The 27,603-nt window shown below is 49.5% G+C and overlaps 6 protein-coding genes across 6 annotated transcripts; 2 read left to right on the plus strand and 4 right to left on the minus strand.

Moving 5' to 3' along the window:
• Positions 1-2,458: 2,458 nt before the first annotated feature.
• BP5553_01385 (Pkinase-domain-containing protein) lies at positions 2,459-5,564 on the minus strand (the record flags this gene model as incomplete). Its single annotated transcript, XM_032010008.1, has 3 exons — positions 2,459-2,613; positions 2,695-5,302; positions 5,427-5,564. 3 exons carry the CDS (start codon positions 5,562-5,564, stop codon positions 2,459-2,461), a joined length of 2,901 nt encoding a protein of 966 aa, XP_031874062.1.
• A 2,887-nt stretch (positions 5,565-8,451) lies between these two features.
• BP5553_01386 (Ornithine aminotransferase) lies at positions 8,452-10,012 on the minus strand (the record flags this gene model as incomplete). Its single annotated transcript, XM_032010009.1, has 3 exons — positions 8,452-8,637; positions 8,711-9,412; positions 9,473-10,012. The coding sequence occupies 3 exons, from the start codon at positions 10,010-10,012 to the stop codon at positions 8,452-8,454; spliced, it is 1,428 nt and encodes a 475-aa protein (XP_031874063.1).
• A 1,008-nt stretch (positions 10,013-11,020) lies between these two features.
• BP5553_01387 (Mannosyltransferase) lies at positions 11,021-13,112 on the plus strand (the record flags this gene model as incomplete). Its single annotated transcript, XM_032010010.1, has 4 exons — positions 11,021-11,281; positions 11,364-11,594; positions 11,648-11,877; positions 11,927-13,112. The coding sequence occupies 4 exons, from the start codon at positions 11,021-11,023 to the stop codon at positions 13,110-13,112; spliced, it is 1,908 nt and encodes a 635-aa protein (XP_031874064.1).
• Positions 13,113-14,192: 1,080 nt separating this feature from the next.
• BP5553_01388 (uncharacterized protein) lies at positions 14,193-17,141 on the minus strand (the record flags this gene model as incomplete). The annotated part of the gene is made up of 3 exons (XM_032010011.1): positions 14,193-15,683; positions 15,821-16,701; positions 16,781-17,141. The coding sequence occupies 3 exons, from the start codon at positions 17,139-17,141 to the stop codon at positions 14,193-14,195; spliced, it is 2,733 nt and encodes a 910-aa protein (XP_031874065.1).
• Positions 17,142-19,703: 2,562 nt separating this feature from the next.
• Positions 19,704-21,377, plus strand: BP5553_01389 (MFS general substrate transporter; the record flags this gene model as incomplete). Its single annotated transcript, XM_032010012.1, has 3 exons — positions 19,704-19,716; positions 19,803-21,286; positions 21,345-21,377. The coding sequence occupies 3 exons, from the start codon at positions 19,704-19,706 to the stop codon at positions 21,375-21,377; spliced, it is 1,530 nt and encodes a 509-aa protein (XP_031874066.1).
• A 1,699-nt stretch (positions 21,378-23,076) lies between these two features.
• Positions 23,077-25,577, minus strand: BP5553_01390 (uncharacterized protein; the record flags this gene model as incomplete). Its single annotated transcript, XM_032010013.1, has 7 exons — positions 23,077-23,234; positions 23,281-23,872; positions 23,926-24,329; positions 24,381-24,489; positions 24,540-24,751; positions 24,796-25,137; positions 25,184-25,577. 7 exons carry the CDS (start codon positions 25,575-25,577, stop codon positions 23,077-23,079), a joined length of 2,211 nt encoding a protein of 736 aa, XP_031874067.1.
• Between the last annotated feature and the right edge of the window lie 2,026 nt (positions 25,578-27,603).

Consider the following 27,603-nt stretch of genomic DNA (forward strand, 5'->3'; position numbering starts at 1 on the left):
TGGGAATCAATTTGTACGTACCTTCTCTAATGAGACAAAGGTCTTGTACCTTGTACTAATCATCCATAGACACAAAGAATGCACAATGAAGTCACTCGCCCACTTATATTCTTGGATCGTGTGACATTGAAATAATGTGAGCTGGTTAATGAAGTGACATAGGCAATTAAAATAGCAGGTTCCTCCCTTACTCCCAATTTTACCCCTTTTTAACTGGTGAAATTTAAGCGAGGTCTACCCCTAGCATTACTATTGCTGCCGTATAATTCATAGTAATTTGTAGTCGAACTAAAGAATGTTCTCGTGCCCTACACCATTTTCTCTAATCCCAGGATAAAGTATAGGGGAAACCGTCGGAATTTAGCTTCCGAACTTTAGAGATAACATTACTCGTCGTAGCATGTCCATGTACAGTACATGGAAAATCTCCTTTAATTTAAATAACGGTAAGTGAATTAACACCAAATATACTTACCACGTCTACTTAAGACCTATGTGCAAAAAGTAAACTAGATGATAACTTGCAATTTCAGATCATCTTCTGAAAAATATTCACTTGCCAGATACTACTACCCAAGATGAGCATATGGGCATACCTACTCACCCAACTTCATCCTCTATCTATTCCATCACCCATTCTACATCCCCTTTATTTAGTAGCAACAAAAGCTCTTTGTTCAATAGTAACAAGGACCATTTATCTAGTAGCAACAAAAGGCCTTTATTTAATAGCAACAATATCACCCAAAGCAGATAAAACATCTGGAACCACAATTCAAACAGTGTATCAAGAGCTCTTTCAATCACAGCACTTAGGAAGTATATCCACCCATTGACGGGCTCTACTGTGCAACCGTCACACAACTCTCAATATATAAATTTCTCTCTCTGTCATGTTACCCGTCCCTCTCTCCTGTGGCCCATCACCATCAACTCACAAGCAAACAATTCACGTCTATGTAACCTCACCATTGGCAAAACCCACCTGCCTACCTACCCATCACCACGCAATTTACACTGCCCCCACAAATCAGCACTACCTTTATCAACATTTTTCGTTTTCCAAATCAAGGACATACATAAATAAACAACCAACAAAAACAACTCCCCAATGGCCCCTTACCAAAGATGTCTCGGCTGCAACGACATAATCCGCTTCCGGCGGCCCCAAGGTTGCGCATGCGGCGACCGAATGACGCATACGACTCCCGGGGGGTCGAAGCGTTTCGCTCCTTCAGCCTGGATGTATCGGTCGCGTGCGATCATGGGTTGGATACAGACGCTGCCGGATCAGAAGATGTATAATTTGAGACCGCGGGTTGGTAAACCCTGAAGGCGTTTGAAATATCGTTAGTGGGGTTGGAGGCGGAGTGGAGATTCAATGGGATAGATAGATAGGCTTGGGGAGAAATATTATGGTAATAATTTAGTTATGCTGTGGAGATATGTGTGGATGGGTGATTGGTGTATAGGTACGTAAGGTATGTGTGTATCGGCAGTAGTTGGTTGCCATTGAGCCTGAAAGGTTTGCTTCTCTAGAAGCTGTGAAGCTAGGTGTGGAGAGAAACTTTTCTCGAACTTGAAGACCTTCAGCGAAGCTGTCGGCCGTGCCGCCTGTAATAACTATAGAACTGCAGTTTCTATTCCAACATGATGGGGATAAAGCGAAAGGGGGAGAGAAGAAGATATTCAAAAGAGAATACGCCATCAAGGATCAAGCATTTCGCATTGTTCCTATGTACAGACAAGGTATAGCTACAAGAGCCCAAATCCAAATCCCAATCAATCCCAATCCAACCCAACCTAATCAACTATATCAATTCGCCTATCCTCTGCAACCAACAAAACCCAATCAACCAATCCCTTTCCATATGCCAACAACAGCCAGTAGTAGTCCTAAAAGCCCCATCTCTCTCCACAGTTTATTTAGTCCTCAGGTATCTGAGTGGCATCATTTCATTCCCGGAAATCCCGCCAGGGTGTGAAGCAGCCACAAGTTTCAACACAACAACACCAGTTCCCAGGGCTCCAGATCCAAGTTTCCATGAAGCAGCGAAAAGTAGGGGTATACACAAAAATGAAAGATGGGGCGCCTATATTCACCAGCGCCATTGATGCCCCCCCGAGTGGATAACGTGAGTTAAATTCCCTAGCCCTGTGGAGGGAATAGCCGAATCCTCGTATCTGCAATGGCGAGAAACCGACCCCACGGAACGCCAGACGGCGTTTAAAACACATACAAAGAATTCAAGTTGAGGGAAAGTAATCCAAATCTAGACAATAAGACAGCAGAATAATGTGAAGTGTTTGCAAATTGGTAAAGCCAAAGAACGCCATGAATGCCCATTTATTAATGGTCATGTTTTGAATGCCGATGACTGGAATCCAGTTCCAGCTCTTTCGATAGAGGATCCGGAAATCGCGGTTGCGTAACTTCGTAAACGTGACAGATGCATATTTAATGCGGCGGAGTATTTGCAACAGTGGGGGTAGTGCCGCTACTGTAGCTAACAGTTGAGAGGCGAGGAGAGGATGGGGGAAGCGACTGGTGCTTCGCGATCATAGCCATCTTCTTCCTAAGGGTCGTGAGGCGTGTGCGTATCATGGACGTCACTATGATATGTTAGATTTATTCGAAAGTACAGCAATAATATAGAGGCTGAATGAAGTATTAGAGCAGATGATAGATCTTACCTTTTTGGACAGCCTCCCTGTCCTCCACCTTTATCCCATTAATTGCTGCATCGCTCTCTTGCTGGATGTCTCTTTCACTCCCACCAGATGATCGCCTAATCTGAGGGATAACATCGTCATTCTCAAGAACAGCCTCCAACATCCTGAGGGCGGTGATATATGAGATTTCGCAGCCTGACAGATCTTCATTGGCGATTTCGTTTATGGCAGCTGTCCGACTCATCTCTATCGCACGATCGTACATTAATTTCTCAGCCGATATACCGGAGCTTAAAACAACCCCATCGGTCGACGATGCACCAGCGATCCGAGACGAGCTCGTGTGGTTGCTCGGGTGTCCGGGGTGGTCTTCGGGTAACTGCTTCTGTGCCTCGATGAGTTTTAACCTGACAAACTCTGCCTTCTCTAACACTTCGTTGAAACGGCTTCGAACCCATTGAACAGCGCTGTTAATGCGATTTCCAGCAGCAACGCTGGTAGCGGATTCAGCTCTATGGCTACCACCAACAATTTCGCCTCGGCTTTTGCGGGTCCACCATGCTCCAGCAATGTCCATTGACTTGGCCAACAGAGATAGGGCTTTAACGTATAAGACGAGGGCTTCTTCTGACAATACCACCACAGCTTCGACAGTGAGACCCTCATCCTCGTGTATCGAATCACTAGATTTGTCCGGAGGCCCTCCAAGTCCATGATCCATAGATGGAGCTAATGGAATGAGTTGCTTATACTTTACTTCGGCAAAGCCATACACCACGTCACTTCGTGTTGCAGATTCTTCGATGATATTGACAGCTTTTTGATCCTCATCAACTGGACCACTCGGCCTTCCATCTCCAAGTAGACCGATCGTGCCATGAGGTGCCGGGTAGGCTGGGAAAGGGCTGTAAAGTTGCGGTGGTGACATTCCTTTACCTATAAGATGTGGAGACCATCCAACACCAAATACCCTTACACTGGCGCCATGAAGGGCCTTCGCGATGGCCGAAGTCGCGGAAGGGCTCCCATATGATTTTCCAACCGAGTTACGGCGCGGAACTGCCTCTTGCCGTGGCTTACCCTGTGCTATTTGGACTGCTCTAGAAGGGGATGCCGGGACGGCTCCTGTGGTTGACGAGGGAACGCCTTGGGTTGTGGCTCGTCTTGCAATCTGTCCGCCCTTGGAGGTTGCAGTCTGTCTAGCGCCGCCTTGCAGCCTGGGATTTGCAGCCATTTCATCCGCAAAAGCATTGACCTCAACAGCACGTTTCTCAACCAGAACATACTCGCGAGCATCGCGAACTGCCTGCTCGGCTTCGGCTATGGCTTCTCGAGTTTGAGAGTCCGCTGTTGCTGATTCATGCTTCGGCACATCATCGGTGGAGGATTGTGCTGATAATCCACCTCTCTGGCCTTTTCCAGCAGGATTGAAAGTTCGAGATAACGGACGGCCGGATGGCACATACTCGGGGTTTGGAGCGGTTGCGGACGGTATTATAGAAGGCCGTTTTTGTTCCCGTGGAGTTGGAGGCTGGGGTGCATGGCGAGGTGGTGGTCCTGATACTTGCCGGGTTGGATCTGAAAGAGCGCGTGACGAGGGTACAGTAGGTCGCTCCCGAGGTGATGAGGATGGTGCAGGCACCTCTGTCTTCAGGACTTGTCTACGATCGGTCCTTGTAGACGGCGTCCGACTTATTGAGGCTTCATCTCCCTTGGATGGCGCTCGAATCTCGCTTGGCCGATCATCGCCTACCAAGCCTGGGATGGGCTCCTTCACCACTAGATGGTTAAAGAAATTATCAAACTCGATGCGTTCGACAGGCGTCCGCTTTAATAATGCTTTGATTAGATCCTTCATCCCCGAGCTGACCACGGCTTCCCTTGGAAACCTAATGTGGTCTTCGCTCTGTTCAATCTTGCGTAGGAGCTCAACATGGTTGGTTGCACGAAATGGTGGTCGTCCGGTCATCATCTCGTAGAGTACTGTACCTACGGACCAAAGGTCGGCTTTTGCATCGTATTTTTCGTATCGAAGGATTTCTGGAGCCATATATAAAGGAGAACCGCACAACGTCTCGGCCAGTGAGGTTGAAGGAAGAGATCGAGCAAACCCAAAGTCTGCAATCTTGAGCATCGGCAAGGAGGTGAGGCCAACCATAGGGACCAACGCCTTCTCACTCGCGCTCATTATTAAAGGAGGATCTTTCGACTTCTCTATGTATTGCGGCGAGGGTAATAAAAGAAGGTTTTGTGGCTTAACGTCTCGATGTATAAAATTCCGATCCCGGAGGAATTCCATCGCACTAGCAAGTTGCTTGAGGAAATGTCGGACGATGACCTCGTTCAAACCGCCGGCCGGTGGCATTGGGTACTTTCTGACCATATCCTTTAGAGCTGGATTGTCTGCCAACTTATCCCTCTTCTTGATAAAGTAAGACAAATCACCCAACTCGCAGTACTCCATGACCAAATGTATATGTGATGACGATTCTCGGCAGTCGATGAGAGCAACTATATGGGGGTGGTGGAGGCCCTTGAGGATTTCGATTTCGCAGTAGAGGTTGTCCTTGAGCTTCTTGTTAAGCTTTAATAGGTTGACGGACTTGATTGCCACAAGAGCTCCAGTAGCCTATAGAGATAGCCGTTAGCGAATATGAATATAAATATCCCATTCTCATAAGGAGTCTAAATTGGAGAAAGGGCGTGAAGGGAATCCCGCCAGCGTCAAATGACAGTATAGAAGAGAAACATACCTTGTGGGTTCCCCTATAGACGGTAGCAAAACTGCCTTTGCCTATTTCATCCTCAATAGTGAAGGAGCCGACCACTTTGTCACCCGTCCTCGTCCGCCGGGATGACGAAGACGAGGACGGGGGCGGGAGAGCCGCCATGATGAGGTATCCGGGCTCTGTATATCAGCTCCCTTGAAGCTCCTCTGTTGTTGATAGCCGCTTGTGTTACCGGATGAGGTGGGGATAGAGATTTGAGGTGAGTTCGTTCTGCATGTACACAACGAGCTTGGTGATGAAAGCGGAGGAGTGTCGGAAGCTTTGGCGTCGAGGGCGAAGGCAATGAATGAATGGTATTGTAGTGGTAGGTGAGGTCGGAAGCGAGTTCACTCGGGGAGAGCTTTCGTCGAGTGGAGGAAGTACAAGGCAAACGAAACTTGCAGGACTTGGCTGGTAAAGCTGCCTTACGACGATGGCGAAATGGCGAATAGGTAGCAGAGGTCACAGCCGAACGGCGTGCCTGTTGAGGTGTTGTGGCTGTAGGTAGGCTCCCGCGGAGGCGGCTCGTGTGGGAAGAGCTGCGGATGCTTGTATACGGGGGAGAAGCCGTGACAAGGTCTTGGACTTGCAGGGCTGACTGCTGACTGTTGGCTGTAGAGCTGGAGATGGAACGAATGGGCTGTGGAGAGGAGAGACAGCAGAGAGCAGAGGAGAACAGCGGCGCCGAGGTCAAGTTAATGACTCGACGGAGCGGCGAGGCGAGATGCAGGCGCGGCAATAGATGTGATGCGATACGATGCGGCAGCTTGTGAATACAGAGAGGCGATGAAGTATATAGACCGGGGGGGTGAGCAGGTGAAGGTGACGGATAGATGAAATGTGATAGTTGATAGCTGATACTTTCGTAAGGATGCTGTGGTGCCGTAGTTGTCGTAGAGTTGTAGTGTCGTAGGGGCGATGGAGGACGAGGCCGGGGACCAGGATGGACGATGGATGTGTTTGTGGATGGGGATGGATGGGGAGCGGATTACCGCAGGTGCAGAGTATGATAGATAAGGTTGAGATGGTTATAAGCAGGACAAGGAGGCTAAGAAGCTATAAGAAGGGGACGCGTGAATCTCGTCACCTCTACTAGTAGACGATAGATGATAGACCTTGTACCCTACATCTACATGTACGTCTACCTCTACCTCTACATCTACATCTACATCCAGCGCAGTGCCGTGCACCGTGGCACTCACTTGTTACTCGTGTACTTGCGTGCGCATGAACCATCACGAGTCCCGTCATCTGCGTTGAATCGGGGAGCGAAACAGCGGTGGCCGCCGGCAGAACCAGCTCCCTGCATCATGGGAAGCACCTGGGCATCCTGGATAAAGAAAGGCTTTCAAAGGCGTTCAACTGCTCCAAGACTGTACAGTAACTGCTCAGGCTCAACGGACACAAAACAATAGGCTACGTAATCCTGAAAAGAGGGAATAAGAGGCGTTCGTTGTCTCTCTTTGTCCTCTGCTTGCTCTTTGTCCTTCCTTCGTACTCGGCACCGACTACCGTTGTGCCATCTGCCATCTGCCATCGCCAATCGTCACACCGATAAGGTCAGGACTGTAGGCGCAAGGCACACCCGCACGTGACAGCACCGCAACCGGAAACCCGTCCGCCGCGCCGCGCTACGCGAGTGGTTCGTTCGGCGCTATGCAGGGGATCAGGATTGTCGACTGTAGGCGGATTAGATAGCAAGTGCAATATGTAGTGCAATGGTGTAATGCTGTAATGGCGAAAGAGTCACCTCGCCTCACATCACATCTCATTATCTCACTTTATCACATCACCGCTGACATAAACAGATCCAGATCCCGGGGCACAGCTCCTCGTACTGCAGACCTGGTAACTGCACCGTGTGTCTGTTTTGGGGCTCCACAGGCTGAAATCACTGGTTTTAGGGGGTGATGAAGAGGCAGAGGTTACGGAGTAGTCCTGTAACGACCTAACACGATGCCTGATCCTAGAGGGGTCAACTGGCTGGTAGATACCCTTTAGGCTTTACTGCCGCATTAGGGGTGTCTGTGGGGGCTCTTTCAGTAGGTAGGTAGGTAGGTAGGTAGTCACCCCTAAACAACGCCTAAACGCCCTGCCTACGACTCGGCATGATTATTGAGACGTTAGTGAGTCAAACCACCCCCCTATCAAGCACCGTATCAGCATCAACACTCCTCATGCTCTGCACAAGTAACGCCCTCCATGCCCCAAGAAGCAACCTGCAAGCCAACAACAAACATTCCCCACGTTAAGCAAAGCAGCCACATCGCCGACAACCTTGCTATTTAGCTACTGCAGCATCGACACCCTCCGTGGCTACCTCGGCCAGCTCTTTCAATCTATCTCAGCCTCTAGGAACACGGACCGCGTCCCACGGAAGGAAAAGGTCCCTGCAGGCAGAACCTCACGCAACCCCTCCGACCCTAACGCCCCCTCCCACCACCAACATCACTAGCACTAGGCAGCTCGCAAATCACATACCTCGTAGCAATGGGAGTACGGTACGGGGCAATGTACGTGGCAGATCCTTGGCGATGTGGTGCTTCATTGGCAGGAGAGAGAGAGGAGGCTGTTACGAGGCATGCCTGGAATTAGGTAGCTATCTGGCACGTGCAGGTAGAGAGAGAGATACATTTAATTCTCGATTTGAACGACGATGCTTTGTACAACGAGGGTACTTGAGTACTGCACCCGCGCAAGTAGTCTTTGTATTTGTCTCATCTTTGGTAAGCATACCCATCTAAAGGTATGCATGCAATCTTCATCTCCCCATAATATTGGCCAGCTACGTCTTTTATCCGGTGCTACAGTTGATTAGGCCTGCCTTCAACAAATAGCAAAGCCGAAGTCTATCATCTAAGCCCCTCCTTATAGACACGGTCGATTCCGATTTTCTTTTGCGCTTCCAACTGTACATCCCATACAAGTCATAGCCTTTAAAACCCCAAAAAAAAAAACTCCTCGAGCCAGTCCAATTTATTCACGTCGAATAAATGCGGTGTTTTCTTTCTCAAAGATCGACGTTGATGTGCACGCCTTTCTCACTAGGAGGAATAATCGCTTCCTCTGCCTTTCCCTTTAGGTTGGGAAGCTCGGTGATTCCTTCGCTAATGATGCGCAAGGCCTCCTTAATTTGCTCTTCGGTGATGACTAGTGGGGGTGCGAGTCTAATGATATTCTCGTGTGTAGGTTTGGCCTAGTATTGCGCGTAAGTATAGGCATAAATGTCGTACGAAGTAGTACTTCGGCGCATTGGATTAGGGACTTACCAACAACCCCTTACTCTTCAACAGCATGCACAGATCCCAAGCAGAGTGGCCGCCAGTGTGGGCCTCATCGATCACGATAGCATTCAACAGCCCCTTTCCTCGCACGGTCTTGATCATTGGTGACTTGAGGTCTGCAAGTCCCTGGCGGAACAAATTCCCCAACGTCTCCGCGCGAGCTGTCAGGTTCTCCTCTTCCATGATCTCCAGCGCACGGATAGAGACCGCGCATCCTAGTGGATTCCCTCCGTATGTAGAACCGTGGGTTCCAGGCTCCATCGTAAGCATGACGTCCTTTGATCCAAGAACGCAAGAAACTGGGTACATGCCGCCTGATATGGCCTTGCCAAGAGTAACCAAATCCGGCTTGATGTTGGACCATTCAGAGCACAGCATACGCCCGGTTCGTCCAATGCCCGTCTGGATCTCGTCGCAGATGAGGAGCACGTTGTGCTTTTTGCATAGCTCGTGAGCCTTGCTCAAATAATCATCGTCCGGGACGACAACTCCAGCCTCTCCTTGGATTGGCTCCACGATAAAAGCTGCAGTCTCCTTCCCGTGTGCCTCCAGTACTTCCTCCAGATCAGGGATGCTGTTGAACCTGATCTGTTTCTTTGTGGTAGGGTTGATGGCGCCAACGTTGGGGACATAGGGGCCGTAATTGTCTCGAGAGTCTGGGTCCGTGGACATGGAAATGACTGTCATCTATAATCCCTCTAGGTCAGCAAGCCGGCTCTGCATTGGTTAATCGGCGCGGGGTCTTACCGTTCGGCCATGAAAATTCTCTGCCACCGCGAAAACCAATGCCTTACCTTGTGGCACCTTCTTCACCTTGTAGGCCCACTTCCTCGCAATCTTGATTGCGGTCTCAACCGCTTCGGCGCCCGTGTTCATAGGCAGTACCATATCATATCCAAAAACATCCTTGATCTTCTCCGCCCACCTGGGGAAGACATCGTTGTGGAATGCGCGGGAGGAGAGGGTAAGCCGCTGGGCTTGCTCGCACAGCGCCTTGACAAGCTCCGGATGGCAATGGCCTTGATTGACCGCGCTGTAGGCGGACAGGCAGTCGATATAATGCTTTCCCTCGGGGTCCCAAACACTGCAGCCCTGAGCGCGAGCAAAAACCACCGGCAGCGGGTGGTAATTGTGGGCAGCGTATTTGTTCTCTGCGTCAATTGCCTCTGCGGTCGACGCGGAATGGTATCTGGGGTTCCCTAAAGCTACCACCGGCTGGAATGTTGGCGCGGTGGGTTTGAGGGTGCTGGAATTGGCATCCGTGGTGCCGTCTGCGTGTGGTGACATGGTTGGAGCGAATTGAGACTTATTCTTTTGAAAATGGAATTGGCAGATGGTCTAGTAGTTGGAAGTGACGTTCTATCTTCTAGGTAGCCGCTCTTCCTTTTTTGTGGAGAGTGATGTAAGTGGGGCAGAGTCTGGGAGATATAAGGGGAGCAATGGGGAGGAAGGAAACAAGAGGAACGGAAAAGGTGGAAACGCCACTCTTTGTACTTGCACCAGACGGAAAGGAAGGAAAAAAGATACAGACGATCAGACAGCCACAGCGCTTACCAGCGGGCAGCGCTAGACCCCTAAGTGCAAGTGCTGCGACCTGTTGTTGAGGTTTTCCCAGCGCATGACCGGGTGTTGACTAAAGAGTTGCAAACGCGCCCAAACCTGCCTTTAGGGAACATTTTCATCATCGGTTTTGGCGTTGGCGAAGTTGGCTTCGTGTGATCCTGCGCTTAGGGGATTGGGCCGATCGCGGGGTTGCTGCTGCTCCTCTCGGCCCAGAAAGACGCCGGGGCACGTGAGCGGCGAACGGATAATAGCCAGTCAACAGATCGGGATTACCGATAGGCTTTGTTGCTTCCGTTCCAGAACTGGGTTTGCTGGTGGGTTCTTCCGGCGGTCAGAGTGTGCTACTGAGTAAGAGACCACTTGGCGAGTCCTTGCGCGCAGGAATCCTTATTACAAAAGTACAGAGTACTGTACAATATCAAAGCAAAGGGAAGCTTGGCTTGAGAGGGATTGAACAGTGCTATATACGATATTAGGTAATATTAGACTTCTAAAGTCATATGATGTCCTGAGCATTGCCGCCTTGGGCCCATCTATTCATGCCTAAGGCATTATTTGCCAAACACGGTCCTTAGTAAGAAACACATGCAAGGCCTCAGGCAACTACGTGTTAAATGCCAATTCATTGTGCATCTCCATCCCCCTTTACACTGCTGATTGGCTCCCTTTCCTCGATGTTTCTGTTGTCAATGAGCGTTTCTATGTCCTCTATATAACCCTTTACTTTCCAACATGAGTCCATTCAGCCAAAAGAAGAACAAGGACACCGCGAATCACCAGAGCAAGCCACTGCCTGCTCCAGAGGGAGAAGCACCAATCCATTCCCTTGTCTACGACCAGCGGTGCAAGGACATATGGATCCTCCTTCTCATACTTCGGTGCATCAACGCTCTCTGCGTACGCACCTTTTTCCAACCCGATGAGTACTTTCAAGCTTTAGAGCCGGCCTGGGAATTGGCTTTTGGGTCTCAGAGCGGTGCTTGGATCACGTGGGTATATATAACTTCTCTCACAATACAATCTACCTCCTCTACTCCTTCGTAAATATCTCGTTCCAAGTCCTGACATTCAACAGGAGTGGGAGCATCAGCTCCGGTCCTCTTTGCACCCAGCAATGTTTGCCGCGGCATATTATGTTGCGAACAAGGCCATGGAGCTCGTGAGCTGCTTTCCCCAGTTTCGAGCCATGATCCTCGCAGTTCTGCCCAATCTGATACAGGCCTACTTTGCTGCCATCGGAGACTATTACACATGGCAACTCTCTGAGAATGTTTACGGAAGGGGATCTAAGGCTGGCTGGGCCACCGTATGCTATATAACCACCCTGTTCTACTCGGCAAGGTACTGACTACGATGTAGCTTTTGATGACAATTATCAGTCCCTGGCAGTGGTTCTGCTCCACGAGGACTTTCTTAAATTCTCTCGAGACAAGTTTCACTATCGCCGCGCTAGGCTTTTGGCCTTGGGAGATGTCGGTTGATACTGTCCCCCTTTCTAGCAGTGACCTACCCGGTTCTAGAAAGCCCCAAGTGCCTGCTCCTGTCCCTGCCAAAACCTCCATTTTCAAAAGCCGCTGGTCTATTACAAGGTGAGTTATATTCCTAATATCCACTACCCCGCCTAACTCTCCATTACAGCCTTCGGATTTCTCTTCTTCTTGCAGCTTCCGCATGCATCCTCCGCCCCACCAATGCCATGATATGGTTCTGCATCATGATGCCAACCGTGACTCGGATCTTCTCGCCCACCACCCGAGCAACCCCTTCTGATTATTTCATTTTCTTTCGAGAAGCAGTCCTCTGCGGAACCGTCACCCTCCTCATCTTCGCAATCTCTGATCGGTTGTACTTTGGGGAGTGGACGTTCCCAGCCTATCAATTCATCCATTTCAACGTCAACCAAGACCTGGCCGTGTTCTACGGCCGCAATGATTGGCATTACTACATCTCCCAAGGTCTCCCGTTGCTACTCACCACTTACCTCCCCTTTGGGCTGATCGGACTTTGGAAGTCGGCATCGCTTCCTTCCACCAGCGTTCCCTTCCTTCTCAACATCACAATCTTGGTAACAATTGGCGCACTATCGTTCATTTCCCACAAGGAAGTACGCTTCATCTATCCCCTCCTTCCACTCCTCCACATCCTCGCAGCACCCACCATTGCTGCTTTCTTCACCACAACCAGCACTAAAACAAACCCCTCCACACCCTCCGCTACCAGCTCCAAGACGCAACAAACCACAACTTTCCGTCGGAAACCACTCCTCACCCTCCTCCTTCTGGCCAATATCTTCATCAGCGGCTACACAACCTTCTACCACCAACGTGGTGTCCTCTCCGTCCTGACCTTCCTCCGCTCCGAATACGAAACCCTTTACCTAGACCCCCAAGGTAACCCACTTCAAACCAGCTCTACAACCGACCACGACGCCTTCGCCGCCTTCCTGATGCCCTGCCACAGCACCCCCTGGCGTTCTCGACTCTTCTACCCAAATCTCAAAGCCTGGGCCCTAACCTGTTCCCCGCCCCTCCACCTTGCAGCCCACACCGCAGAACGAGAAGCATACCGCGACGAAGCGGACCGCTTCTTTGACAACCCAATGAAATTCCTCAAAGAGGAGGTTAATACGAGGGAGCGACCGTGGCCACGGTACGTTGTGGGGTTTGAGGGCATTGAAGCGAGTTTAAAGGAGTTCTGTCATGAGGTTATGAAGGGCTGGGCGGTTAAGGAGAAGTGGCGGACGGGGAATACGGATTGGATTGATGATTCGAGACGGAAGGGCGATGTCGTCGTGTGGGAGTTTGTGGATGCTAATAATTCCTAAGGTAGATTCATTCGTTTGTTGGGGAAATTCTATAGGGAAGAATGGGTGGATGGTTTAATATCGGGTTCAACGAAATATTGTAGCTACTTCCTGGCTTGTTAGTGCATCTCACGATTAGAATGAGTAATATATACAGATACCAGTATCTTCCCGTCCGTATTGCATAATTATATTAATCCACAACCCGTGCGCAATGTATATGCTTAGTACATGCCTATCCCGCATGTCATTCTTCACTTCAAACAGAACTCTATGAAAGTCACGCATAAAAAAGGGAGCATTCATGATTTCATAATATTAAATACTCATTAATTCTATCGCTAAGCCTGTTCTATGCTCATGCACAATGCACCTTGGGAGAGAATTTTCATCAATGCAGCTCGGGGAGAGAAACAATCATCTCGAGTCTACCATCATCCACTTTGCGCCTAGCGAGAAAAAAACAAATTAAGAGACAGGTCCACTGAAGCCAGTTCTCAAACCCCCCATTTACCACCAGAGGGGGAATAAAAAACGCCAGAACCACGGTTTCCAGGTTTCCATTATGACGCCAGTTCCTGGGTATTGTTTCGAGAAAAGCATTGAGACCGTTTGATTATGCCCACCCACCCCGCCCGTCCGAACCATATAAATGCTAGAATCGCAGTAGGAATTTCGAATGGAGAAGATGGGGATGACTGTGACGAGGAGTGTCAGAGCAAGATGTTGTTGCAAATGGGGGGTTTGTACATGGCCAGGGGGATGACGGGATAACCCTAGGATTTGGCGTCGGATCAAATAGCTTATCGTTCGATCTGCAACTGCGCAGTTACTGACAATGGAACGAGAGAATAAGCAAAATGATTGGACGTAGGGCAATCGGGTGAGTGCGCTGCGGTTGGTGATAGAATGTTTGTATGTACAGATATGAGGCGATTGCTGGTGGCTAGTGTGATGTGGTGTAGCATGAATGAATGTGTAACAAACACATGAAATGTCTAGTAAACGACCTGATGTCGAACCAGCGAATTCGGAGGAGCGAAGTTCGAGAGTGTGAATTCTATACGAAGGACAGCCATTTCCAGATACTCGTATCCTTTATCAAATAAAAGGAAAGCACTTCGGGCCTCCTGCAGGAGTTGGTGGCCGAAGCAGAGAGTTGACTGGGATGTGGGTGCTCAGCGCGTTGAGCGTCGCTGGGTTTGGCCGAGGCAATCCAGAAAGATTAGCAGAGGAGTTTTGATTCATGTGGGGGAAAAGCGATATGTAGCTGGCAACCACTGGCGATGGACGAGATGAAGACGGAACATGGCTGTTTGGGAGGTTTTGACCAGGATACGGAAGGGTCGTGCGGGAGAATGCCGACTGATGAGAAGAGGCAAGCCCAAAGAAGTTGTTGCGATGGTTGATGACTGACCCAAGGATTCCTGGTGTGGAAGCTCCAGATCCCATGTTTGGGAAATTATTAGGTCGGGGAAGGACTTGATGCTCAGTGCGGTTGCGGAAAGAAGCATACTGCTCATTGTTCATGGACATCATATCAGCTTGATGCAGCTCGAAGTCTTCAGGCTCATCAATGCCACTCTCAAATTCGCCTGTGGCAGCGTTCTGTGAGGTTGGTAGATCCTCTGTAGTGCCATTGGCCGGGTTCTGATCGGATTCCTCCCATTCCCTCTCAATCTTTGGCTTCAGTGCACGCCATCCGCGCTCAGTGCCGCCATCACGGTAAATGCGACAGGCAGCCTTAAATGAAAGCGTCTTTTGTACGAAATCAACGCTAAGATGCGGGAGATCCTCCTGAGCTCGGCGAGTAAATAAAGCGATACGAGATCTTCGAGCTTTATCTCTGGGTATACGTTCCAATTGTCGCTTATTTCTGATAGCAACTTCGATCTTCATGACCTTTGCCATGTGTTCATCATTCTTTGCCTTCTTGGCAGCGAAGAATTCAGAGCGTTTGTCGTCCAACGCATCCATCAGGACCTTGTGCGCGGCGAGAGCAGCTGATTTCTGAGCAGGGGTATGGGTCGGATCGTCCTTGTAAGGCGGCGGGGTCAGGGCCTCGTACTCTTCCATGATTTCGGACAAATCATCAGTTAAGTAACACTTGTAGAGGCGCGGGGGGCCACGGGATCGGGATTCGACATCGTCGATGTAGTCGTGCGGTTTAACGAACGAATCGTGGATTGCTATGGGAATGGACTCTAGCATCTTAACTAGTGTCGTCCTGCTGTAAATGGCCGATAGCCTTTTGAAGATGCGGTCCTCTCTCTCAATACGGTGCTCCCAGCAATCAGAACACCATCGCTTTGCCCAGGACCAATACGTCCGGGTTGCTTTCTTATTGTCGCAGCCTGGTTCCTGGCAACCTTTGCCCCCGAGCAAGTCGCTATATTGTCTCTCCGTCATCCCGGGAGGAGGCGGAGGCATATCCCAACCATAATTCTCCTTGCGACAATTCACAAAGATAGAGTCGAACTTGTCCACCATACCCTTGAATTCTCGGTTGATGAGACGGGCCTTTTTGAGGAATGTGGGTGGGGTGAACTCAAGAATTCGCATCCAGATGTCTTGGCCCAATAGCTCCTTCGCCTATATCGCGTCAGTAGCTACACGCAAAGTGAAGGAAAGGGTGAACTTGCGGATTCGGTCTTGGCCGCCTTTATTGCCATTGAGCCACTTTTGTTGAGTCTCTGCCTCTTGGTACCAGGCTCTCCATCTTCTCTGACCTTGCGCTTTCTTGGAGCCGACTTCTTACGTGGACCTTTCGTTATAGTACTTTGATACTCACCAGAAAGGGAGAAGTCAAGTGTGGTTTGGGAGAAAATGTGGCAGGGAGTCGGTGACGCCGAGGAATTGGAGGTTGAGAGATGCGCGTGGGTAGCTTCTTCTCCAGCCACTGAAGCCGTTTGTTTCCCAAATACAGTTGTATTAGCCATAATGGATGGTCTTAGAGCGTCGTCTGTCCCGAGAGCTGGCAAAGTATTCGATGAGAGCGTACGCGCTTGCGTTAACTGTTTGTTAGCCGAATAGCTGGCTTCGTTTGCCTTATTGACGGGCAGAAAGCCTTTGATAGTATGGAACGGGTTGAACCCTAACCGGGTTGCTTGATTTGAGGCGAGATCGAGAGGCGGTAAAAGGTGATGAGCCGTGGAAGATGGAGGCGGTCGAGAAGCCGACGAAGGGCTTATGGCGGGGAGATCAAGACTAGCAGGCCCAGATGACAGCCGACGAGTCTTAGGAGTCGACGGCAAGGCCGAGGTTGGTGAGTTCCTGAGGGTCTGGGATAAAGTTGACCTAATCAGCGCTGTAGATTCCTCCTCTCCCTCAGTGGTATCCCCAATTGTTTTACTGCGAAGAAACTCGGCCTTGGCGTCGCTTGACCTTTGGTGTTCGATATGATGTGGAAGGTGAGGTTGTGAGGTGTTTTCGGAATCGAGCGACGAAGAGGCAGGTCCTGTGGAAGGCGGTCGGCTCTCGACGGCAAATTGCGTATCAGGATAAGCGTGTCCGTCTCTGTGACATGCTTCCCTAGCATACGAGTGTCCTTGGTGTTGGAGGATTGTTCGGGCGGTGGAGGTGGAGGTGAGAGTGGAAGATGATGCGGAATCTTGGGTTGGATATTAGCCCTGAGCTCGCTTCACTTCTAGCAGCAACATTCACTTGTAGAATGAGAAGGAACTGCTTACAATTTTTATTTGGATACCTCGGGTTGCTTCTGCTATCACCCAGAGTGACACTACCTGCCCGAGCCTCAACCTCGCTCCGTCCCGCGTTTGAAAATGGTGATTCCCGAAAAGCAAGTATCTCCTTGAGATCATCCATGACGGCTGGATTTGAGCCAAACAGTGCATGCGATGTCTGCGAGCTCCTCTCTCCTGGCAGTCTGTGGATGATGCTACCGGAGGATATCTCTGCTCTCTCGAGGAGCGCTTCCACGATGTGCCTCGCAGTTCGCAGTCCCGCGGGATGATTGAACGTCTGATCGAGACTCAACCGGGCGTCGCTCGCACCCGGGACCTCCTCCGAGGGCGCACCATGCCCGGACATTGTTGTTTCTACTCGGGAGAGACTATCGCAGGGCACCTATGGGCTGCAATACTCGTCGAGGGTGGCTGTGAGTGCGGGCAATGGCCGGTGGTCAACCTCGACGAGGACCCCGCCAAGTGACTTGACGTTAAGCCTGGAAGGCTCGCATTCGGTACTTGGTTTGGTGCCCGCTCCTGGCGCATGTACAAGAGTGCAGTCAAGTCTGCGGCAGTGCCTCTGCGACGGCGAGAAGCTGTTTCTGGGAGGTTGTAGATGCTGTCGCGGAGGGCGGTCGTGGTGGTGGGGGATCGGGAGGGAAGGGAAGGGATGTGACGGTCGTCTGGTGGTGTGCGGATGAGGCTGATCTGTGGTTGTTCTCGTGGAGAATGGCACGGTGGCGGACAGAGGAGAGAGATGCGTCGAATGATAGGTAGACGATGGTGTGGTTTGAAGGGCCCGTCCAGGCTCTAGACTCTGTGGGCTAGAGGGCGCTGCTGTTATTATTGCTGTATATTCTGCTAAGTGCTACGTACCACGGTACATGGACATGTACTGGTATCTTGTCGCTATCTTTAGACTGACTGGCTTGCTTGTTTGCGCTTGTGCTCGCTTCTTTTTCGTCGTTCTTCCGAGATTTGCCCCTGCGGGCCTGTAAGGCGGTCAAGGTGGTCTGTAGCCGATGGCAGACGACCAAGAGAAATACAAATACTCTGTGCAAATACTAATCATGCTAATACTTGCACCGTTTCCCTCCCCTTACAACCAGTCCACGGCTTCACGCCTCCGGGTTGGCATCAGTCTAGGCTGGGGCCCGGGAGCTGACGCTTTAACCCTCTAACCCTCTACGAAGTAACTCTCTAACTCAGCGTCCGTCCGTCCCCTTCGCCTTCACGACTGCTGCCATGCCATGCCATGCAACGGCCATCCCGACCGCTCTTAACCGGCTGCAAGCAAACCCATCTCTTGCATGACCGTGAACGCTGAAACCGTTAGTTAGCAAGACATTGCGTAAAGGGATGGAATGTCCTGGATACGTGCATTGCATGCCTCAAATAATGTCCATGGGCGAAGATTATTTATTATTTACCCACGCCCTATTGTTTCGGAGCTTTTGGCCTTTGGAGGCAATCCAATCCTTGCGACAGGAAGTCACTCTACGTGCCCCAAGCTTACCGTGGGCTCGGACTGGCAGATGGTCGTGATAGCTGGCTTTTGTTTTTGACAACTAAGATCTATCTAGGGAACCATTTTATAGAAAAGAACCACTTGAGGAATTGTTAGCTACGCAGATGAGGGCCTGGAAGCTGTCAATCAGAGGTTCTTGCCAGCTCTTGATCACCATCTTCAAGAGTCATGAATGTGCACAACATCACGTGTTGCTATCACATGGCCCATCAGCATTGTCGTTTGCGCTTGGCTAGGGAAGAGGCGTGGTATAATATTTATATATATAATCAGCTAATAAACTAGTTCCAACGGATATGCAGATACTGATACTGATTTGTTTGAGTTGTCGAAGTCGTTCGTGGTATTGTGGTTCTGCAAACACAAACCAGTTACTGGGGATATCCATGTCCAAGATTTGCCTGGAAAATACTCAGGCACCGGTGATCCTCAGTGCCTGCGTAAGGTACCTACCAATAAGATAGGTAGATGGAAGTGGCAATTCCCTAGCTGTTAAAAATGTAAAAACATCAAACCAATATTTGGTATGAGATCAGATTGGCTTTTAATTGCATCAAACAATTCTTGAGTGCCTTACCTAAAGGTACCTAGTGGATCTTCGGTGCCCAGGTTCTCCAGGTAACGTTGGATGGTCTAACCATAGGTATAGATTATCCACAAATAAGATACATCGACACCTGTTAGCAGCCTTCGCCTCTCTGCCTTTGGGCTTGCCTCTGCAACCAACTCGACTTTTCAAGCCTCCCGGACTACTTGTGGCGATTTGCAGTATTAGTTAATTCTTTTATGCTGATACCCGTACTCAGATACTGTCGTCTAGTCCGGGAGACTGCCCCGAAGAGGCTTACGCCAGCGGGTAGCGGACGGCGGCTGACTGTTCTTCTCGCAGCGTACCCGCTCCCCACTGCCGATCGGACTTCCCAGAGCTTAGGGTTACAGTCCTTATAACACACGCGATTCGTGTTGTGCTACTTAGCACTGTAAGTCAAGTTGATTCTTACCCCTCGCCCCCGCAAATTGAGGCAAAACACCTCCGATGTAGGTTCGCTGAATCAGCTAGACGTCGGCGATCAGCAATACCGAGGCGTGCAAGTTCAAGTCCATCCTTGCATTGCTGACCTGAAGGGAAGGTCATTTTCTACTGCAGTGGCCCTCCTCCTAGATCCCTACGCAGTACGCAGGGTCGGGCACGTTATTACTTTACTACTGTACTTCCCCTCGTTTTCTTCAAAATTTACAAGCCTGTCTTTCCAACCCCTCTGGTGTAGCATGTGTTGTGGTGGTTTCTTTTCGCCGCTGGTCTAGAACTGTTGCTATATATAAGCAGAGGAAATTCGCCTCGTCGTAGCTTTTTGAAAGTTTTCAAGCCTTCTACGGGTGCAGTTGCATATCGCCAAGATGTTTGGCAAGAGTAAGTTCACCTGCTGCATTTATTCAACTTCAGCCGCGTTCAAGCTGTGCTTATAGCATCAAGACCCCGTCACTGACACTGTGCAGAGCCCAAGACGGAATCCCATGCCACCTTGGATATTACTACAGAACCGGGCGTCAAGAATGAAGCAAACAACTACTATGACCCCAATTTGGCCATCGAGCAACCCTACCAGTATGACGACTTGAACGTCGTATGTCCACCGCATACCACCGAGAGGAGATTAATGACCAAGATTGATTTCCGCGTCATCCCATTCCTCTGTATACTCTACCTCCTTGCCTTTCTCGACCGAGTCAACATCGCCAACGCGCGCTCCTTTGGCCTAGTCAAGGATCTCAACCTCAAGAAGGTTGAGTACAACACCGCGCTCACGATTTTCTTCGTGCCCTATATCATTTTTGAAATTCCGTCGAATATCTTTATGAAAAAGCTCAGCCCGCGTGTATGGCTTTCCGGTTGCATGTTTATGTTCGGGTTGGCAGCCATCTGCCAAGGGCTGGTGAAGAATTACGCAGGCTTATTGGCAACACGTTTTTTCCTCGGGCTGTTCGAAGCTGGGATGTTTCCCGGCTGTTTCTACTTGATTGGAATGTGGTACAAACGGTCTGAAGCCCAGCGCCGATACAGTTTTTTCTTTAGCTCGACAACTCTAGCTGGCGCTTTTGGCGGTCTGCTCGCCTCAGCTATTGGCAAAATGGACGGCATGCGTGGATTTCAAGGATGGCGATGGATTTTCATCCTCGAAGGAGTCCTCACGTGCGTCGTGGCATTACTATTCTTTTTTATGATCCCCTCCTTCCCGGAGGACGCCACATGGCTCTCATCCGAGGAACGGGAATACGTCAAAGCCCGTCTCCAAGCCGACCAAGGCCTCTCAGCAGCGGAACGAAAGATAACTCTTCGGGACGTTGGCCGAGTATTCAAAGACTACAAGGTATTACTCGGGGGAGTGATGTACTTTGGACTTATCGTTCCTGCGTACGGTTACGCTTTCTTCGCTCCCCAAATTATCAGTACGTTTAAGTACTCGCCGATCCAGACACAGCTACGCAGCGTGCCACCATGGGCATGCGCCTTCGGCTTCGCCATGATCATAGCTTTCCTCTCGGACTACACGCGGCATCGATTCCTTTTCACAATTGCCCCCCTCAGTGTTGCCATCGCTGGCTTCGGCATCCTCATAACCGTACATGACAACGTAAACCTCCAGTACGCGGCCCTATTCCTGGTGGCCATGGGATGCTACTCCGCTATGCCTGTTATTGTGTGTTGGTTCAACATGAATCTCGGCGGGCACCATCGGCGCGCGGTAGGCACGGCGTGGCAAGTGGGCTTTGGCAACATTGGTGGAATTATTGCAACATATGCCTTCCTCGAGGAAGATGCTCCGTACTACAAGAATGGGTATAGCATTTGTCTTGCTTGGTTGTGTTTGAGTGCGGCCAGCTGCTGTGTCTATGCGGTGGCAGTCGTGAGACAGAATAGACAGAGGGATAAGAGCCCAACAGATCTCGGCTTGACGGAATATGAAAAGACTGAGTTGGGTGTAAGTTACACCTCCCCCTTTTATTGATTTATCGGATAATATGCTGACAACCTTTTAGGATATGAGCCCCGATTATCGGTACTTACTCTGAGCTTGTTTACTCTGGAACCTTTACCTTGCAGGGTGGAGAGGAGGGGTGGTTTTCCTCACAAACAACCAAGAAATATAAAAAGAATATGTAAAAATATTATTAAAAATTATAAACAATCAAAATTCTTTAATATAAATATCGCTCAACTATTGAATATTTATCTTGAAGGGACGGCATCACACCCCCTACTCGGCTGCTTGGCACCAACATAAAAACTCTTCTGGATGTGAAAGGCCAACTCAGAGCTGGAGCAAAAGAAAATACAAAAGGATGCAAAAACATACAACAGCAGGTATTCGCTGGTGGTCACCCACCCAACTACTAATCTGCCGATCTGAGGCTTGTGTATGGCAGAGCGGACGGGATGCCCATTTCTCCTCAGTCTATGGTCGTATGTGACAGCTATTTGTCTAACTCATTATATATACGCCTACGTACCTAGGTCGACAACCCAATCCAACCCGGAACTGAATCAGGGTGCCAACTGAAGCCAGACTGGGATTCAATAAGACCAGACTTATTCGCACAATTCTCTCACACAATACATAGAATAAATACATATTCTGGGCGGATTCAAATCGACAACGTTAGGGAGTTCTCTTGACGATAACCGCGGCAGTTATAAGCGCAACACTCATTCTATCTAACTTTCAATCGCTTTACTTTGTACCAGGTACCTTACCCAGCCTGAAGACCAAGAATTTTATCGACTCAGAAGATATTAAATACAACGGTGCGGAACGACGGGTGATAATGTCTTACAAGCTACTACTTCATACGTAGTACAAGAATGGAATACGAAATCAATGTCATACACCAGGGAACGGGTTCCGGCATATAGGAAATCAGCCGCAACCCAAAAGATAATCCCCAATGATAATTACTCATGCACGTAAATATGACCGACTAGCCAGTTGGTGAATCCCTAGCGGTTGAATTGACCGTGTTTATGTGAGGAAGAAAGGGTTTTTCTCACCGCGAAGAATCGCCAATTTTAACCCACCGCCCAGCCCCCTCCCACGTGACGAGGTGCCAGACTAGGATTAGTTCCGATGACTAAACTCGCTAGTTGGAGAGCATATCTCGAGATTTTCGTCCTGCGAATTCTCTTCTTCTTCAACAATATTTCAACAGCGAACTTTGCTTGAAGTTCGTCCGCAAATAATGAGGTTGCCGGACCATGGCTCTTCTGTTGCCAGACTATCACTCCTGTATGAGGGATGCGCTGGTGCTTGATATCATGTCAATGCATCGCACAGCTCAAATCACACTGGCGAATCTCGAGTGGGCTCCGCAAGACCTGTCATTCACGAAGGTTGCAAATAAATTCCCTTTCTATTTCTTTCATTCTCGGCCGCAATGGCGCCATATAAACCACATATTGCCTACCTCCTGTGCCTCTTAATGGACTTGAGCGTCACTTATTTCAATATCGTTCGTGGGATAAAGAACCAACGGCCTAGACAGCCAGTCCCATCCACCCTGCTGGCGTTGACAAAGTGCGCCAGGAGGACTAATCAGGACACACAACTCATTCACCAAAATTCCCCGTTTTAATATGCGATCTCTCAAGTAAACAGTCCAGCATTAGTTATTCTTCAATGCTATCCATCTTACAAATACTCCAAACATGATCAACGTAGACAAATCCCACCATATATATCTGTCGCTCCCATTCGTGAATCGTGATGGTGTTCAATCAACTCTTAATAGGCGGTGACCAATCCGCTGGGAAGAAAGATCTCAAGAACTTAGCTACCAAACGGCCGGTGTTGTTCTTCTTAATAATTTCGGGATCAAACCTATCCCCCATGTCAACCAAAGGGGGGTTCTCTGAGAGCACAATTATTTCGTCATCTATGAGTTTTTAGCGGTGTTGCTTTGGGGACTATTATGTTCTTACATGAGCCACATATCATTTGATATATTGACTGCACCATCCTATCTCCAGGTGGGTCTAATTCCGAACATCCCCCATGCTTGGCAACGCTTCTCAGAGGGTTGAATCCTGGACCTCTCCGCGATCCCCCGTGAGTTCGATATATGTCATGGAACAGCCTCTTAAACTGGAGGAACGGATTATCTTCGAGTATTTGACAAGCTGTCGAACTCTGCCTGCGATTGTACGCCGACTTGGCGCCCTCCTTCTCAATATCGCTCACGACGAATATGTGTGCAGCAATCTCCAACTCTTCCATGCAGAGACAGAGTAATAATAATACACAGAATGATGGCCCCCATGACAAGCGCGATCTCATTGTCCGTTCTAGGCCTTGGAGGACTTTGCGAGTTATTTCTCGACTCAGCTTATCCATGGCATATTTGATTTGTCGGTTGAGCAGCCGTGAGCACGGATAAGCGGTTTGGCTATAATACGGTGGCGAATCTGGTAAACTTGAGTAGACAACACTTGCAGACTCTTCCGATAAAGTCACCAGGGATTTCATGTAGTAGCGGATGGCATGAAGCATCAATACCTGTCGTACGAGGCTCGCCTACGGAGGGGCTGTCAGCATTTCAAACTTAAGCATCATTTTGGATTACTGACTCTTGTGGAGGCATAGTATTGCTGGGCAATATCCAAAATAACATACGGGATCCGACTAGTGTCTCCAGCCGTGACCTGTGCTGCATACCAGCAGCTCTCGATCATTTCTATGATATGATATTCGCACTTTATACTCATATCCGAGGGTGAAACGCCCAGTAGCCCCACGGCTACGCTCTCTTGAAGTACGAGCGGACTATCCGATACCTCTCCATCAACCACTAAACGATGTTGGGTGAGAAGTTCTCTAGACGTTGGTCGGAACACATTGACCAGAAGCCGCATTGGTGTGAAGCATGCTCCCACTCCAATTTCAATTTCCAGAACGGTATCAGTGAACCCGTTGGTGTTCTCGGTGACGAGATCCTCGATCTTTCTCTTCTTGAGGTGCGCATGAAGATACTCTTAATACGTGCTCAGTAAGCTGGTTCATAAACCATGCGGGGCAAGCTTACCTGGATAGAAGACCTCTTGATACTCTTCAAAGTGGGATCTGAAGCACAACTGGGTAGCTGATAGTCCAAATGACCTTTTGCATGTCACGCAAGTTTCGCCGTCGGAACACTGTTAAGCAGTTAGTCAAAGTTTAGCCAAATGGACATTGATGCACTCACAGTCACTTTCTGCATCCAACAATTCCAACAGGCTGTTAACTTGCGCACCTTACGAGCATTCTCCGCAACCTGTGGATCAAGCCTCCCTTTCCGGACACCAGGTCGTTGGCTCTTTGGTTCATCAGGCACCTTCATTAGTTGCACGCCACCTCTGCGAATAATAGAATGATGCTTCCATTCCTGCTCTTTAGTTTTGCGTTTTCTCTTGGTTGCTGTCTGGATCAGCGAGGCTCGCTATCTGAATCCGTTGACCTACCTTCCGAACATACTACTAATGAAGATGCAACGCCATGCCGGAGCTCCTCTGGGTCTTGCTCGGCTGCCGGGCCTGGGGATGGTGCGAACACAGCGTAGCCTGGTTCATGGCTGGGAGCACGACGGGGATGCGTCACAGCAGTCCACGGAGGTTCGGATCCATAATGCAACATGGTAGAAGGTATTGAGGCCTGTGTTTGGGTTCCGGGCGGCACTGCGAGACTCGACATATAGTGGTTGGGTTCCTGCTGCATATACTGATTGGTTTCCTGCCCCATATAAATGTCTTCACTCGCACAAAGGATGGGCCCTGGCAAGTATGGGTTGTACACTTGCATTGGCTCTTCCAGAATCAGCCGGTTGAATGTAATGGACATAATAGTACTTACCTGTCTGAAACATGCTGGAGAGAATCACTTCCTGATCATGAGGCATAGATCGATCATTCTCTTCATCAGCCTCCATTACAACACCACATTCGGTACCGGGAATCCATTCTCCAGATCCCTGACTCGGCACTGAATAGGCCAGATTCTCGGAGCCGTGCCCAGAGGTCTGGTTCGATCCATGGGATCCAGCTCGTACCATCGCCCAACTGCCCATACCAGTCGGTATCATACTCCCAGGCCCAACATCGACGAAGCTCGACGTCTCCACATCCGAACTCTGCTTCTCACTTTCTACCAGCGACATCAAGTACCCCATGCCCTCAGCAAGCCCATCTTCCCACAGCATATCTGCAACCGTACTGGCATAGTTCGACGAGTCCCGGGCGGCAGTCATCTCGGCCGGGTACGTCCCGGCAGGCAAAGGCTGAAAAGGTTGGCATGGGACCTGGAAATCTTCTTGAAAGTCCTTCAGGTGTGGCATTATATGTAAGGCTGAGATATATCTAGGTAGTAGTTTTTCCCGGTGATGGATAAGGCTGCGACTGGGACGGTGACTCGGGACGTTCCTCCTATAAGGCGAGGTGGCAGGGGGTTCAATGCTTGTACAAAGATGATTGTTCTACCCTCCAAGAAGGACTCGCCACCTTGTGTTTATAAGGAGGGAAGATTGACCCTTCCTGGGCCTTTGGCACCAGAGACCGGGCAGAGGCTCTGCGAGTTACCGGTAACGAATCCGTCACCGGTCGCCCGCTGAAGATGCGTTCTGGCAAGGTTGATTACGTATCGATAGTCAAATCAGGCTTCATTGGGCGCCACTGGGCAAGGAAAGGAAAGCGAACCAGTATATAGTGGTTAAATTATATGCATACAGACAACAATCATTTGCGTCTCCTTCCCCATTCCACACCGATACAAAATAGGCTGCCTCAGGAGCTCCATATCGCGAGAACTCGGAGTAAAAATCAAAATCAGCCACGACGCCCGGCTTAGCAGTACTCGCGAGATTCAACCAATAAACCCCCAAAGCAAGAGACAAAGTACAGAGAAACCAGATACATTTCGATATGCAAGTGAAAGCAGAGCTGTACTTCCACAACACACATGGCTGGTAAATTCTCCCATTTGTATGCCCTCGTACCCTTCTTAGCCAGTACTTTCAACATACAGGCAATCCAATAACCTAGCTCCATGTGGTCCGAAGCCTACGGGGTTCTACAGGCGTCTCCCGCATGTGGCAAAATAAACAAGATGCGATCAGTTGTAAATTTAAAACGCTGAAAGTTTTCGGGAAGAAACCCATTGAAGGCTGCAAGATCTCCAGGAAAGGGTCCACTGAAAGATGGAAGTTGGGAGGGCTTCCGGGAATAGGGGTAACAGGTAATAAAGAATCGAGAGCCACTCTAATCCCTGGATAGAACTAGAACCTGTCAGATGGGAAGAACACGATAAAGTGCCTGCCCAAACACTCAGATGTTGAAAATTTTCCCAACACTTGCATGCGCATCTGAAAACCCGTCCATCAAACTGAGAAGGGTCGATCAAGAGTGATACTGGTTTCTCAGCCTTCTCTCGTCAATCTCTTTCTGGGTGTTAATGTATAATTAGTCCAACGATGTCACTGTTCCGCAGTCCTTCAGCTGGATTATGATTACGATCATGAGACACTGCCCACGATCGAGACAATCTAGTCAGCCTCTACCACGACGTGGTATTTTGGCAACATCGGACCGCAAAACATTAGCGAGCGACGTCTTCACCACCCATAGCTAACAAATGGATTCACTCTACCCAGTGTTCTCTATTCAGTGAGCACCGTGACATCTTCAGCTGCTTCAAATCAATTCTCTCTTCTTTTAACCCTTTCTGGTTTGATCAATTGCAACACGTATTGGCCAGTTGCAACGAAGTTGAAGTTTAGAGATCTGAAAGGTAGGCTGGTTGAAACCAGGCTTTTCACCTTCAGCCATCTTCTTGGCTACACATTTGCTAACCTCGAAACGCAGGACCCAGCTTTCACCTTGACTTTCACCTTCGCAACTAGCACAGAACATGGCTTCAAATAGCACCTACGCGTCACGCGCTCAGATTTCTATTCAGTCACCTTGAATTCCAACAGCTTCCTTATCCTTAGTACTATCATCTCTACCATCTCTGCCAGCTCAGCTTTACGGTTCTATCAACATGAGCCTCATCCTAACGGGAGTCCTTCAACACGAGATCATATAGGAACCTGCCTCCGTGCTTCGACGCGACATTCCTTACCTCCCCCGCCAAGTTAATAAGAAATGACTCTATGATCCAACTTGACGTCGGCATCGTCCGAGACGACGTTAAACTATCCGACCGTACCTAGCAAAGGGAGGTTATTTCCTCAAGCTAGAGGAGGACGGCGGCTACGGGTCCTTTTTTCACACCAATCT

The sequence above is a fragment of the Venustampulla echinocandica genome (assembly GCF_003357145.1).
Source record: "Venustampulla echinocandica strain BP 5553 chromosome Unknown scaffold_0, whole genome shotgun sequence".
Taxonomy (NCBI): domain Eukaryota; kingdom Fungi; phylum Ascomycota; class Leotiomycetes; order Helotiales; family Pleuroascaceae; genus Venustampulla; species Venustampulla echinocandica.